The 15194-nt window shown below is 51.8% G+C and overlaps 1 protein-coding gene across 20 annotated transcripts; it reads left to right on the top strand.

Moving 5' to 3' along the window:
- The first annotated feature begins 1087 nt into the window (after nucleotides 1-1087).
- NLRX1 (NLR family member X1) lies at nucleotides 1088-14808 on the top strand. Of its 20 annotated transcripts, XM_066371757.1 has the most exons (11): nucleotides 1106-1195; nucleotides 1620-1705; nucleotides 3940-4067; nucleotides 4631-4700; nucleotides 5132-5220; nucleotides 5605-6224; nucleotides 6664-7473; nucleotides 11572-12167; nucleotides 12421-12507; nucleotides 13274-13525; nucleotides 13936-14808. In XM_066371757.1, exons 3-11 carry the CDS (start codon nucleotides 3998-4000, stop codon nucleotides 14255-14257), a joined length of 2916 nt encoding a protein of 971 aa, XP_066227854.1. In that variant the 5' UTR covers nucleotides 1106-1195; nucleotides 1620-1705; nucleotides 3940-3997; the 3' UTR covers nucleotides 14258-14808. The 20 variants fall into 20 exon arrangements, with proteins under 20 accessions (XP_066227924.1, XP_066227922.1, XP_066227851.1 ...); XM_066371754.1 differs by having other exon boundaries at nucleotides 1092-1705; XM_066371779.1 differs by lacking the exons at nucleotides 1106-1195; nucleotides 1620-1705 and adding an exon at nucleotides 1710-1793.
- Nucleotides 14809-15194: the final 386 nt, after the last annotated feature.

The following is a 15194-nucleotide window of genomic DNA, read 5'->3' as shown; positions in this document are numbered from 1 at the left end:
GGCTCAAGACAGCAACCTTTGGGCTCAAGCCAGCGGTCATGGGTTCATGTCTATGATCCCATCTGCAAGCAGTGAGCCTGCACTCAAGCCATATAAGCCCTCACTTAAGCCTGCTACTTTAGGTTTTCTACCTGGACCTCCAGGTTCCAGGTCAATGCTCCATCCACTGCGCCACCACCAGTCAGGTCAGGACTTATTTCTTTCTTTTCTTTTCTTTTCTTTTCTTTTCTTTTCTTTTCTTTTCTTTTCTTTTCTTTTTTGTTTTTGTTTTTACAGAGACAGAGAAAGTCAGAGAGAGGAATGGAGAGACAGACAGGAATGGAGAGATGAGAAGCATCAATTATTAGTTTTTCGTTGCGACACCTTAGTTGTTCATTGATTGCTTTCTCATATGTGCCTTGACCGCGGGCCTTCAGCAGACTGAGTAAGCCCTTGCTCGAGCCAGCGACCTTGGGTCCAAGCTGGTGAGCTTTTTGCTCAAACCAGATGAGCCTGCACTCAAGCTGGTGACCTCGGAGTCTCGATCCTGGGTCTTCCGTGTCCCAGTCCGACGCTCTATCCACTGTGCCACCGCCTGGTCAGGCAGGACTTATTTCTTAAGATCCAGTTCCAATATCACCTTCTCTGCCAGAGACGGTTAATAACTTCTTCCCCTGGCTTTCCTAAGCTTTCTGTTTACCTCTGAATTATCATCACTTGGGCCCCTTGGAGCAGAGCTGCTAGGGTCTATCTGATGATCCCTGCATGCCTTGTTCTGACTGCTCAGTACTGCCACAATACCATGTGTTCAGTGAATGAACAAATGACTAAGAGAAGCACCAACAGTGTCTTCAGTCTATGAAGGATAGAGATCACACAGCCCTGGTCCCAGCCCTGCCCTGAAGAACACTGTGTGTTCCCTATTGCACACCTCTGTTTAGAGAACACTGTATACCTATGCTTGCATGTGGAGGCATGCCCTGGCTGTGGGTGGCTCTTGCATCAGCTACATAGGCCCTGGGTGTGCCTTGCACGGAAGCAGAGGGATGAGGGTGGGGGCTTTGAGGACCAGTAAGCCCCAGGGCTCAGCCAAGATAGGGTGCCAGACAGGAAGAGCAGGTTGGGGTGGAAGCTGTTTCTCTGTCCCCATTCTTCCTCCTTCCTTGCTCAGTGACCAGAAGCCATACACGTAGGACTGGGGTCTGAAGAGAGCCAGGTACAGAAGGAAGGGCCCAAGAGGAGCTTGACTCAGATCTCTGCTAGGAGGTGGGCTGAGGAGTTAAAGAGGCGCAAGGGCTGAAATGCGTTGGGGACGGTGGGTGCCTCAGGGAGGCCCAGGGGTTAGGCAGGAAGACCTAGCCTTCCGATTCCTGTTCTGGCTCTTCCGCTTCCTAATTGGGTTAACCCGCGCGAGTCATTTCATCCTTCTGAGCTGCAGTTCCTCCATCTGTAAAATGGGCGTAACAACAAGCCTGACTGGGAGGTGATCAGTGAGGTAACTGGATGGTACTGGCGCTTGGTAACCCGCAGAGGGCAGTGCTAGCAGAGGGCCCGCCCGGACTCAAGGCAGCATCCACGGAGGGCGGAGGCAAGAAGGGACTGACAGGAAAGAAGTCCCTGTCCGAAAACTGTTCTCCGAGGCATCCGGTCCCTCTCGCTGTCCACGAGGACTCCAAGCTCATCCTCTCCCTTGCCCGCTGCCAGGGCCGGATGCCAGAGCCAGCAGGCAAGTAGCGCCGCGCCAGGGGCGCCGGAACAATTGGGAGACACCGGCGGGCGACGGACAACGGGCTCCTGGGCCTGGGCAGCCGACGGTGAGAGCTTAGCTACCCAGTTCTCCGCTCGCCCGACCCGGGATGCAGTGCGAGGCGGGGCGGGGCCGGGCCGGGAGTGGCCAGGCGGGGCGTGCTGCGCTGCGCAAGTACCGCTGGGAGTTCACGGCCCCGGGACAACCAGGACGCAGCTGGTTCGCGGAGGGGTGGGCTTTGTGGCAGGCTCTCCCGTCGGGGTGTGAAGCCAACTGGAACTAGGAAAGCTATTTGGGACCCAGTTTGGTGGGAGGAGCTCTAGACCTGAGGGATCACACCCCCTCAACTTTTTCCTACTGTGTCCGGTCCTTTTTTCACTGCCCTGGAGATCTGGGGTGATCTTGGGAGAATTGCCCTCACCACCACCCCGCCCCTTTTGACAGTCTCATCTTGTGCCAGTGGCCCTGGACCTGATTTTATCGCACCGAGCTAGTTTTCCCGAACTTTTTCAGCTTTCCAGGGCACTCTCTTAACCCTTCTCCAGCCCCCTGGGACTCCCGCTGTGAGTCCCTGCCACTCTTCCATTCGTTTGCCCCGCAGGCAGGTGGGCCTAGCTTAGCCAGATTTTCCTAAGCGTGCCCTGCCCATAAGGAGCCACATCTCTGGAAATTACGTGCTAAATAGCAGGCTCCATTTAAGGGCCCTCAGAGGGATCAGGGAAGACTTCTTGAGAGACAGGATCTTTGGGCAGGGTCTTAAAAGATTGGTTAGGATTCTGACAGGAGAGGAAGGTCATTCCAATCTGAAGAAGGTATATGACCAAAGTTAGAAAAGTGTGAGCAAGCAGACGGTGAGCCTGTCTGTCTAATGAGGTGTGGGTTGGGGCAAACTCAGAAAAGTAGCTTGTGTGGGTCAGGTGTTTGTACTCTGTATATAACCTAGGATTTTAGGGAGCTGATTGGTGACTTGGATGGGGGATTGGAATGAGGTGAAACTGAAGACAGAGGCCAGTAAGGGGAAGGGAGTCCCTGGAATTCTGCAGGGTGTCTGAGTTAGCACAGGGATAGTAAGGAAGTAAGGACAATGCAATAGGAACAAGCTGGCAAAACACTGGGAGGAGGAATCAGTAGGACTGTTTCCCCTGTGAAGGAGGGAGGGAGGGAGGGAGGATTTGAAGACAAAGAGGTCAGGTATCTAGTGTAAATCATGTGATTGGGAAGATTTACAGTGAAGTAACTAAAACGGGAGGGAAATGATGGCCTCAGTTTTGTTTTTTTTTTTCTTTTTTGTATTTTTCTGAAGCTGGAAACGGGGAGAGACAGACTCCCGCATGCGCCCGACCGGGATCCACCCGGCACGCCCACCAGGGGGCGATGCTCTGCCCCTCCAGGGGTCGCTCTGCCGCTACCAGAGCCACTCTAGCGCCTGGGGCAGAGGCCAAGGAGCCATCCCCAGAGCCCGGGCCATCTTTGCTCCAATGGAGCCTCGGCTGCGGGAGGGGAAGAGAGAGACAGAGAGGAAGGAGGGGAGGAGGTGGAGAAGCAAATGGGCGCTTCTCCTATGTGCCCTGGCCGGGAATCGAACCCGGGTCCCCCGCATGCCAGGCCGACGCTCTACCGCTGAGCCAACCAGCCAGGGCCTGATAGCCTCAGTTTTGCATCTATGAAGCTTGAAACATGGGCAGGATATCCATATGGAGATGTCAAGTAGGAAGTTTATTCACTTATTTATTATTTATGCCAGCTTCAAAGGCAGCTTACATAAAAGTCACAGAAAAGATGAAATGATAAAACTTAAAACTCAGCTAAAAGGACCTAATGTCTAGGGGAAAAAATGCAGAAGGGAGTGGGTAATTATTACTAGGAAAGTGTTGGCATAGAAAAGCCACTGAAAATGATCACAGGACTCATCTGAGCTTGCTGGCAGCCAAGCCAAAAAAGACACCAAAATAAAACAGTTCGCTAGACTGAAACTCAGGAGAAAGACATTCCTGAAGCCCCAGGTAGGAGATAAAATGGGATCGCTCAGGTGGCTATAGAAGAGGGAGGAGATCCAAAGGCTAGGCCATGGCTTTGGCAATGATGACATTTAAGGAAAGGCTGATCCTCTTCTGTGGAGGAAGACTCTTCCTTGGACTGGACAGGAAAGTAGGAGTGGGAAGGGGGGGGGGGGTGACGGCGTGTGGTCCATTCACACTGTTCTTTTTTTGCAGGAGAACAGGATAGAAGGTGGTGTGCTAAACCCCCTGGACTCGGACCTTTTCTCCTACCATGATGTGGAGATGCCATTTGCTCAGGGTCTTTTGGGGCCCTGGCCTGCGAAGAGCACTACAGCCAGCTGGTAAGCAGGAAGCAGAAGTTTCTGTTTCTACCTCTTCCTTTCTCCTAAGAGTCCAGAGGATGCCTCCAAGAGGGCAGGGATTTAGACACCAGGTGTGCTAGTCCCAGTTTTGTGATTCACTAGCTCTAGGCCTTGGGCAAATCACCTCTGAGCTTCCTTTTTCCCATTCTGAAATAAGGAAGTCAGACTAGATGATCTTTGAGGGTTCCTGTAGCTGCGTAAGTCCAGGGATACTTGTCTGATTTCATTTTGCATATGAAATGAACAAGTGCCTGCTATGTTCCAAGGTCTCAGTATATAATTGTGCTAAGTTCTAGGTGTATAATTGTGTACAAAAACAAATGTGATCTTGCTCTCATAGTATGTGTGGGGAGGGGAACAAAAATGAATGTTTATCAAATAATCAGTAAAATATAAAATTACATAATAACTGCCACAAAGGGATGGTACACGATGCTATAAGAGCAAATAATGGGGGATTAGATGTAGACATGGGGTCTTTGTACTGGTGGGGAAATATGGCTGGGATCTGGATGCTATTTCTTCCTTCTTTCTCTCTGTAGATGAAAGTATCCCTTTCGTGATCCACTGGAATTGGGCCTTTAAAGGGGAGTATTCCCTTGGGCCCCCTAGGTGAGGCTGTGGTGTCATACCTTAGAATATATCTAGGCATAGCAGAGTAGCCCGGAAGGGTCAGGACTTGGAGAGAACTTGATCTTCTGTGGGGGAGGTTGGTCTTCTGGGGGTGGGGAGGGTACAGAGTCAGCTACCAGGCTTAAGAGGAAGTTGGCTTGTGTCATCCCCAGTGCAAGTCACAGTGGTCAGCCAGTGGGAGGATCTATGGAAGGTAAGTTCCAGACAGCCAGCTGTGGGGGGATGGGGGGCTAGGGGCGAGTCCCTGGGAAGGAGAAGAGTCAGAGAGTCTCAACTTGGGTGTTCAGGGTTGGGCCTTGATCTCAGGAAGCCAGAAGTCATTCCAAACAGGCTTGGACTCTGAACTTGAGCCTGAGCAGGTACTAAGCTCAGTAGCCAAGCCACAGCTCATCCCTTCTTCTTGCTCCCAGGACCTTTATACGGTACTATGGAACCTCCGTGGGCAGTCGTCCCCCATCAGGGAGGCATGGACAGTTGTTCCAGAGCACCTCTGCAGCTGGTAAAGAGATTGGTTCCTCAGTCAGCTCGAGGAAAGGGGCTGGTGGGGATCCCCGTGGGGGCTGGGGTGGGGAGAGGGACCTGGAGGGAGAAGCAGTCAGGCATAGAGGACCTGCTGGCATCATCTATCAGTGTGCCCACCCTCCCCCGCCCTATCATCCATCTGTCCACATGTCCCTTCCTGTAACTCATGCAATGCATACTATGTCCAAAGTATGCATTGGGGAGGGGCATACCATTCTGTATGCCAGCATCATTCCGGGTCCCAGCATCTCCTGGTGCTGTCTTGACTCTGCAGCCTGACCCTGTTACCACCCTGACTCTTCCAAAGCTCCTGCATGTCCTGGCCCCTTTCCCTGGCCCATTCCCTTTCCTTCCTATCTAGAAGCCATTCAGTGGCACCGCCAGAACCTGGCCGAGTGGTTCAGTCGACTGCCCAGGGAAGAGCGCCAGTTTGGCCCAACCTTTGCACTAGACACGGTCCATGTGGACCCTGTGATCCGTGAGAGCAACCCCGATGAGCTTCTTCGCCCACCTTCAGAACTGGCCCTGGACCATCAGCCGCCTCTGGCCAGGCTCCCCACACTGGCCCTTTCTCAGCTCTTTGACCCAGATGTCTGTGGGCGCCAAGTGCAAACAGTGGTTCTGTATGGGACTGTGGGCACAGGCAAGAGCACGTTGGTGCGCAAGATGGTCCTGGACTGGTGTTATGGGCGACTGCCAGCCTTTGAGCTGCTCATCCCCTTCTCTTGTGAGGATCTGTCATCCCTGGGCCCTGCCCCAGCCTCCTTGTGCCAACTGGTGGCCCAGCGCTACACACCCCTGAAGGAGGTTCTGCCCCTGATGGCTGCAGCTGGGTCCCGCTTGCTGTTTGTGCTCCATGGCTTGGAGCGTCTCAACCTGGACTTCCGGCTGTCAGGCACAGGGCTTTGCAGTGACCCTGAAGAGCGAGAGGCACCAGCTGCCATAATAGTCAACCTGCTGCGCAAATACATGCTGCCTGAGGTAGGTGGCCCTCTGTCCCTCCCTGCTACCTCTGTTTCTGATTTGCCACCTAAGAACTTTTGTGTTCTGGGCCCGCATATTTATTTATTGGGTAGGAGAGGCTATGTTAGTTCAAATCCTGGCCCCACCACTGCCTGGCTGTGTGTTGTTGAACAAGTCACTAACTTCCCTAAGCTTCTATTTTTTTTTTCTTTTTGAGTTATACTGATCAAATGAGATACTACATAGAAACCACTTGGCATAGTGTCTGGCTCATAGGAGGTGCATGGTAATTGTTATAATTATTATGGTCATCATTATTATTATCTCTGCACACTTGAGATTGTCAGGTGCTCCCTGGGGAGTGAGGCAATCAGGGCATCAAGGTCTTTCTTTCTTTCTTTCTTTTTTTTTTTTTTTCATCAAGGTCTTTCTTAACCCTCATTCATACTCTTCGCAGGCCAGAATTCTGGTGACCACCCGGCTGTCTGCCATCGGCCGCATCCCTAGCAAGTATGTGGGCCGCTATGGAGAGATCTGCGGCTTCTCTGATACCAACCTGCAGAAGCTCTATTTCCAGCTCCGCCTCAATCAACCAGACTGTGGGCACAGTGCTGGGGCTACAGCTGTTCCAGCCACGTCAGCTCAGCGTGACAACCTTGTGGAGATGCTCTCCAGGAACCTGGAAGGGCACCATCAGATCACTGCGGCCTGCTTCCTGCCCTCCTATTGCTGGCTTGTTTGTGCCACTTTGCACTTCCTGCACGCTCCCACACCAGCCGGGCAGACCCTCACGAGCATTTACACCAGCTTTCTGCGTCTAAACTTCAGTGGGGAGACGGTGGACAGCAGTGACCCTTCTAAGTTGTCTCTGATGGCCTATGCAGCCCGAACCATGGGAAAGCTGGCCTATGAGGGGGTGTCTTCCCGCAAGACCTACTTCTCTGAAGAGGATGTCCGTGGCTGCCTGGAAGCCGGCATCAGGACGGAGGAGGAGTTTCAGCTGCTGCATGTTTTCCGCTCAGATGCCCTGAGGTTTTTTCTGGCCCCGTGTGTGGAGCCAGGGCACGCAGGCACCTTTGTGTTCACTGTGCCTGCCATGCAGGAATACCTGGCTGCCCTCTACATTGTGCTGGGTTTGCATAAGACAACTCTGCAGCGGGTGGGCAAGGAAGTAGCTGAGTTTGTGGGCCATGTTGGGGAGGTCCTGGGCATTGTGGCCAAGCTGCTCCCACTGAGGGCCCTCCCTCTGCTCTTCAACCTGCTAAAGGTAATAGCCTCTGGGCCCTAGGCTACGCCCCATTCACCCTCTTTCCTCTCCCAGAAGGAAACTGCTGCTTCCTACACAGCTGTGAATCCTCTCTTTTAAAAGATTTTATTTTTTGATTTTACCGAGAGAAGAGGGGTAGGGGGAATGAGAAGTATCAACTCATAGTTATTTCACTTTAGTTGTCCACTGATTGTAGTACGTGCCTTGACTGGGCAAGCCACAGTTTCAAAACGGTGACCTCAGCGTTCCAGGTCGGCGCTCTGTCTACTGCGCCACCACAGGCCAGGCTCCTTGTTTTGGCACTGGTTTTAAATTTGGGCAATCTGGCTTTTAGTGGGATTGGGGCATAAGGAAGGGGGAGAGAGAGAAGCCACAGGCTGGGGAAGGCTTGGAGGCTGGGAGAGGAATTGGAGGGTGTGAAGACTTCAGTAATAATCCTACAACCCTAAGACAGTTTTCTTTTGCACCTCTTCTCCTAGCCTTTGTGTCTAGGAGGCAGGGGTCACTGTAGTTCAGGGTCTGTTCTCTGCTTTGCAGGTCCAGACACTTAATTGTATCTGTTCTGACTCCAGACTCCAAGAGTGATGACTCATCTTAACTAAATCACCAGAGGCAGGTTTATAAAGCAGATGCCATTTTATTCATTTATACCAGGAGAATAAATGCATTGGTAATTGGCTTAACAGAGTTCATTCAGGGTGCAGATCCCCTCCGGAAACCAAATTACAAGACTGCGAAGTGTGCTGGGAGCAGCAAGGATGCACTAAGTTTTGAGGGGAAGAAGGGTCCGCTCTTTGCTGATGTCTGCAAGGTGCCCCTATTATAGATGAGGAAACTGAGGCTCACAGAGGGTAAGGAACTTGTCTAAGGTCACTTGGATAGTCAATACAATAGCTGGGATCTGAGCCCAGGTTTCATGATTCTGAATCCTGTCTCTTTCTGACAAATTTTACTGATATATTATGGATCTTTTGTCAAGCTGTGGTGCCTTGCTAGGTAACGCCTTTCCTCTCTAGGAATGTTTTAGTAACGTCTTGAGGAGGCAGAGCACTGGTCAATGCTGGCAAAATTTCAACAAGTTTTTCTTTTTATTTTATTTTAAAAAAAACTTTTTAATAATACACTATTTATTTATTTATTTATTTACTTTTTACAGGGACAGAGAGAGTCAGAGAGAGGGACAGACAGACAGGAACGGAGAGAGATGAGAAGCATCAATCATCAGTTTTTTGTTGTGACACCTTAGTTGTTCATTGATTGCTTTCTCATATGTGCTTTGACCGTAGGCCTTCAGCGGACCGAGCAACCCCTTGCTCGAGCCAGCAACCTTGGGTACAAGCTGGTGAGCTTTTTGCTCAAGCTAGTGACCTCGGGGTCTCGAACCTGGGTCCTTTGCATCCCAGTCCAACGCTCTATCCACTGCGCCACCGCCTGGTCAGGCTAGTTTTTCTTTTTATAAGCTGCAAAGAATAAGGGTTAAGAACAAGTGTTCAATAAAGCAACAACCTGGGTTGAAATAAAGGCTCTGTCACTAGCTGTGAGAACCTTTGATAAGTCACTTTAACTTCTCTGTGCCTTATCTCTTTTTGTGTATGTGTGTGACAAAAACAGAGAGACAGAGAGAGGGACAGATAGGGACAAACAGACAGGAAGGGAGAAAGATGAGAAGCATCGATTCTTCGTTGTGGCACCTTAGTTATTCATTGACTGCTTTCTCATATGTCCCTTGACCGGGGGGCTACAGCAGACTGAGTGACCCCTTGCTCAAGCCAGCGACTTGGGCTCAAGCTGGCTCGCCTTGCTCAAACCAGATGAGCCCGCACTCAAGCCGGCGATCTCCGGGTTTCAAACCTGGGTCTTCCACATCCCAGTCTGATGCCCTATCCTCTGCGCCACCACCTGGTCAGGTTGTGCCTTATCTCTTAAATGAGGATAATAGTAGAATCTATATCATTGGCCTAATAAGAAGATTAAATGTAGTCGTCCTTAGGACCTGGCATATAGTAAGTGCTATTTAATTGTTAAACATAAAAACAGGCTCAGGGCCCTTGCCAGGTAGTTCAGTTGGTTAGAGCATTGTCTTGATACACCAAGGTTGTGGGTTCGATCCCAGGTCAGGGCACATACAGGAAACAACCAATGGGTGCATAGATGGGTGGAGCAGCAAGTCTGTTTTTTGGGGGGTGTTTTTTTTTTTTCTCTCTCTCCCTCTCCCTTTTTATCTCTAAAAATCAATTAAAAATTAAAATTTATTTTAAAAATACCAAGAAACAAACACAGGCTCAGACACCCCACTCTTCATACTGTCACCTCAGGCAGGGAGGTAATGGCTGTTGCTGAGGCTGCCCCACCCCTTTGAGGATGTGCTTGCCTTATATGGATTGCAATGAGAGGCTGTTGCCCCTGATAGGATCCAGAAAGCCCCTCTGTTATTTTAGAGTGCCCCAGAATTATCGCTTCTCGGCCTTTTGGCTAAGATCAAGTGTAGAGGGCCCTGGCCGGTTGGCTCAGCGGTAGAGCGTCGGCCTAGCGTGCGGAGGACCCGGGTTCGATTCCCGGCCAGGGCACACAGGAGAAGCGCCCATTTGCTTCTCCACCCCTCCGCCACGCTTTCCTCTCTGTCTCTCTCTTCCCCTCCCGCAGCCAAGGCTCCATTGGAGCAAAGATGGCCCGGGCGTTGGGGATGGCTCCTTGGCCTCTACCTCAGGCGCTAGAGTGGCTCTGGTCGCAACATGGCAATGCCCAGAATGGGCAGAGCATCGCCCCCTGGTGGGCAGAGCATCGCCCCTGGTGGGCGTGCCGGGTGGATCCCGGTCGGGCGCATGCGGGAGTCTGTCTGACTGTCTCTCCCTGTTTCCAGCTTCAGAAAAATGAAAAAAAAAAAAAATCAAGTGTAGAGTGCCCCAGAATTATTGGCACCACACTCCCAAGACCTGTTGGAGGGAGAGCTGCCTAGCAGAGGATGGCTTCATCTGCTTCTTCATGACCCTATTGATTCAGCTTCCCAGGGTGACATTTTCTCATCGCAATACCAGATTCGTGTTGGGCAAGGTGCACTATAAGTCCATGGCAGGAACCTTGCCTATAAAAAGTAAAGAAAATAGAACCAGACATCAGAGGAGTTGCCACAAAACCAACCTCGTGGCTTACTGCCAGAGGAAGGGCCCCCTCTTTTCCTTTTAGAACCATGGCAAGGACGCGAGATAATGTTGCACAGGTCCCCCACATCATTTCTTCAATGAATGTTTGAGTGGTTGCTACGCGCCAGGCAATATGTTTGATTCTGAGAAAAAAAATAGTTAACTCCTGGTTTCTGCCTTTTCCAGTCGTACAGTCCGGACACAAACGTGTCAGCATAACCATATAATTAAAAGGTACAGTTTGTGCCTGGAGAACAAAGTTTCAGGAGCTGAATGTATGTAGTGGGGGACCTGGTTTGGGGGAATAAGGGAAGTCTCTCTATAGGAAGCGTACTTCGTCTGATCCCTAGAGGATGAACCAGGAAGAGAATTGGGAGGAAAACATCCCTGGAAGAGTATATGGCTTTAAAGGAGGAGAAATATGGGCATTGTAAAAAAAAAAAAAAGTTGAAAAAAGAAAGAAAGGCTGAAAGGACAGAAGCAGAGTGAGTAGGGGTGAGAGGCCTGTGATGAAGTTGGCAGGGACCAAGTGAGGCAGGGTGTTAGTCATAGGACTGACATCAGTCGTCATTGCTCTGGTGATGATGTTGAAGATGGTAATGTTTTATAATACCTAGCCGGTTCCAAACTAACTGCATAATATATGCTAGTTCCTTCCCATTACCCCCTGGGGTTGGGAATGTGTGGAGTGTCTGGAGTATGAGAGACAAATGTGGAGGGATGACTCTGGAAAGATCCCATTGGGGCCAAATTATGAACAGTTTTATATTCTGTGCAGGCAGTGGGGAGCCACAAAAGGTGTCGTAGCGGGAGTAGTGTGATCGGCACAGATCATGCTGTGAGTTCAAGAGGAGACAGGAGGCTGGAGCACCCGAGGAACGTGTGCCTTAAGCTTCACCGTGAAGGCTGAGCAGGCACACAAGGAGCTGCAGCACCTTTCCCTTGCTTCCTTTCCCAGGAGGTCCCACGAGTGTTTGGCCGTATGGTGGGGAAAAGCCGTGAGGCAGTGGCCGAGGCCATGGTGCTGGAGATGTTCCGAGAGGAAGACTACTACAATGATGACGTCCTGGACCAGATGGGTGCCAGTATCCTGGGCATGGAGGGTCCCCGGCGCCACCCAGATGAGCCCCCTGAGGATGAGGTCTTTGAGCTGTTCCCTATGTTCATGGGAGGGCTTCTCTCTGCCCAGAACCGGGCCATGCTGGCTCAGCTTGGCTGCCCCATCAAGAACCTGGATGCCCTGGAGAATGCCCAGGCAATCAAGAAGAAACTTGGTAAGCTGGGCCGGCAGGTGCTGCCCCCCTCAGAGCTCCTTGACCACCTGTTCTTCCACTATGAGTTCCAGAATCAGCGCTTCTCTGCAGAGGTGCTCAGCTCCCTGCGCCAGCTCAACCTGGCCGGCGTGCGCATGACACCCCTGAAGTGCACAGTGGTGGCAGCTGTACTGGGCAGCGGAAAGCATGTGCTGCAGGAGGTGAATTTCGCCTCCTGCCAGCTGGACCCTGCCGGGCTACGTACACTCATGCCTGTGTTACTGCGTGCCCGGAAGCTGGGGTGAGGACCGCTCATGCACGGGCTTGAAGGGAGGAGAGGATTGCAGGTAAAAAGATGGGAAAAGAAGGAACTAGGGAAGCCAAAGGTACTAAGGAAGGACCAAGGTGTGGGTGGAAGTGACAAGAGCAAAAGAAGGGAGGACGGGTGTGGACTGCAAGAGTCAGGATGGTGAGAAAGGGGCCCAGTGGATGGGCAGGCTCTATGCTGAATTCCTTTGGTTTCTCACCTCCTCTCTGGCCACCTTCTGCTTCAGCTTGCAACTCAACAGCTTGGGCCCAGAGGCCTGTAAGGACCTCCGAGACTTGCTGCTGCATGACCAGTGCCAAATTACCACCTTGCGGTAAGTGTTCTGGGAGGGGGGCTATAGGGAGGCTCTGGCCATTCTGGTGGTCAGCTAAGGTCAAGGTTATGCTCCTTGCCTCAACATGCCTGGCACAGGCCCACCCATGGTGTAGTAATGGGAGTCTGGCCCATACTGTCCCCCAGGCCCACTACAAGTAGCATGGCAGGGATGGGTGCAAGATGCCACCAGCAATAGGTGCTAAGAAAGCCTCTCGTGTGGCTAAAATCAGCCTGGGGAAGGGGGTGGAGTAATACCAAGGCCAGTTGCCTTGTAACTGTGCCACTGATCCCCTTCCAGGATTTTCCTTGTCACCTCACAAGGATGACCTTAATATTGGGCACTCAATAGATGTTCCCAAAGAGTAGATTGATTTACCAGGAATGCAGTCTGCTGGGTTCCCGCTTTCTGGTTGAAGTGAGGAGAGTTGAATGAGGAAAGAGAAAGGGGGCGGCAGGAAGGATGAGGCAGAGGGGTAAAGGGAGACAAGACAAGCAGGGAGAAGGGAAATGGTGATGATGAAAAGGGCAAGGGGAGTAGGGAGCCAGCAAGGGAGAATGGAAGGAGGGAGAAGAGGAGAGTAGAAGCCAGCTTCTACCCCCTCTCCCTCCTCTGCAGTGTACCACACCTGTTTCTCCATCCTCTTCTCCTGGACCTGCGTTTCTCTGTGTCTAGGATGGTCTCCGTCCCAGGCTCTGAACCCTTTGGCCCAAGCACAGGGTCTCTGCCAGGAGCCCTTATAACCTTGGGGTGCTTGTGGCTATAGGCTGTCCAACAATCCGCTGACGGCTGAGGGTGTGGCCTTGCTGCTGGAGGGACTAGCAGGAAACACCTCACTGACACACCTGTCCCTTCTACACACGGGCCTTGGAGACAAGGGCCTGGAGCTGCTGGCTGCTCAGCTGAACCATAATCAACAGCTACAGGAGCTGAATGTGGCCTACAATGGTGCTGGTGACACAGCGGCCCTGGCCCTGGCCAAGACTGTCTGGGAGCATCCTTCTCTGGAGCTGCTGCAGTGAGTCCTGTCCCTGGTCATTGCTCCACCTCAGCCTGAAACTCTGTTTCCCATCCTTGTCTTCCCTCCACTGCTTTTCCTACCCTAGGGGTCGAGCCTGGGCCTGTCCTCTTCCTAGCTTCTGACTGATGCTTGCCACCCTGCTTCTGAGCCAACCCACCCCTCTGTGATTGGCCCTTATTACCTACCACCATATCTACTAGGGTCCTGGTGGCCCCATTCCTGCAGTCTCTGGTCCCACTAAATTCTAATGTCATCCCTGCTTCCCATTGGCTCATTGCAGACAGACCCCATCACATTCGCAGCCAAGGCCTGAGTTGTGAGACCCCCTCACTCTGCTTGCCCACCACTCTCTTACACACCTTTTCAGAGCCTTGCTGAGTGGTGTCTACTCTCCTCTCTCCTGCTAGCCTCTACTTCAATGAGCTGAGCTCAGAGGGCCGCCAGGTCCTGCGGGACATGGGCAGCACAGCTGAAGGCCATGCCCGGATTGTGGTATCCCTGACAGAGGGGACAGCAGTGTCAGAGTACTGGTCGGTGATCCTCAGTGAGGTCCAGCGGAACCTCAACAGCTGGGATCAGGGCCGTGTCCAGCGTCACCTTGAGCTGTTGCTGCGGGACCTGGAAGATAACCGAGGAGCCACCCTTAATCCCTGGCGCAAGGCCCGGCTGCTTCGGGTGGAGGGCGAGGTCAGGGCCCTGCTGGAGCAGCTGGGAGGCCCTGGAGGCTGAGACAGGGACTGCAAGCACCCAGCTATGTGACCCCCACAACCACCACCATCCCCAAGCCAGTTCCTTCCCTCTGTGGCCTCCTGGTTTGAGCTACTACTCCTATACAGATCCCTTATGGCTGGAGGCAAAGGACTGGGCACAGCTATACCAGTGGACCTCCTAGAACATGTCTAACCAATCCGCCCAAGTGTGGAATATCCTGGGTCATGAAACAAGCCTCATCTCCCTTGGGCCAAAAGGACTGAAGGATGTGGTGTTTCCTTGGCTAAATTGCCCTGTAGCACCACCATGAACCTTGCCTCTCTCACCTCTCAAGGAACCCCCAATGTCTGTCTTACCAAGGATGTTGCTGTCCACAAGTGCTGGAGAGCTTGCTGTCATAAACACTTCCTCTCTTTCCATGAACACTCAGGACACCGCAGCCACTTTCCTCTCTCATTGGTGCTTTCTCCTCAGCCTCATGCTCCTCTTACCACAATGGTACCTTTGCTCACTGGTCCCTACTGGCATGTGTGCTGACTGTTGCTATTAAAAAACTGTTTTCCACCGACTGTGGCCTCTTTTTTGCCTGGTACTTTCTTATTTATTTATTTATTTATTTATTTATTGACAGAGACAGGAAGGGAGAGAAGTGAGAAGCATCAACTTATAGTTACAGCACTTTAGTTGTTCATTGATTGTTTCTCATATGTGCCTTGACCGGGGGAAAATGGGGGCTACAGCAACCGGGTGACCCCTTGCTCAAGCCAGTGACCTTGGGCTCAAGTCAGCGACTATGAGGTCATATCTATGATCCCATGCTCAAGCCAGTGACCTCAGGGTTCCACAACTGGGTCCTCAGTGTCCCAGGTTGGCACTCTATCAACACTGCACCACCACCTGGTCAGGACTTTTTTTTTCTTTTAAGATTTTATTTATTGATTTCATAGAGAGGAGG

The sequence above is a fragment of the Saccopteryx leptura genome, chromosome 1, assembly GCF_036850995.1.
Source record: "Saccopteryx leptura isolate mSacLep1 chromosome 1, mSacLep1_pri_phased_curated, whole genome shotgun sequence".
In the NCBI taxonomy this organism is placed as follows: domain Eukaryota; kingdom Metazoa; phylum Chordata; class Mammalia; order Chiroptera; family Emballonuridae; genus Saccopteryx; species Saccopteryx leptura.
This window is presented reverse-complemented; position numbering and strand designations above follow the sequence as displayed.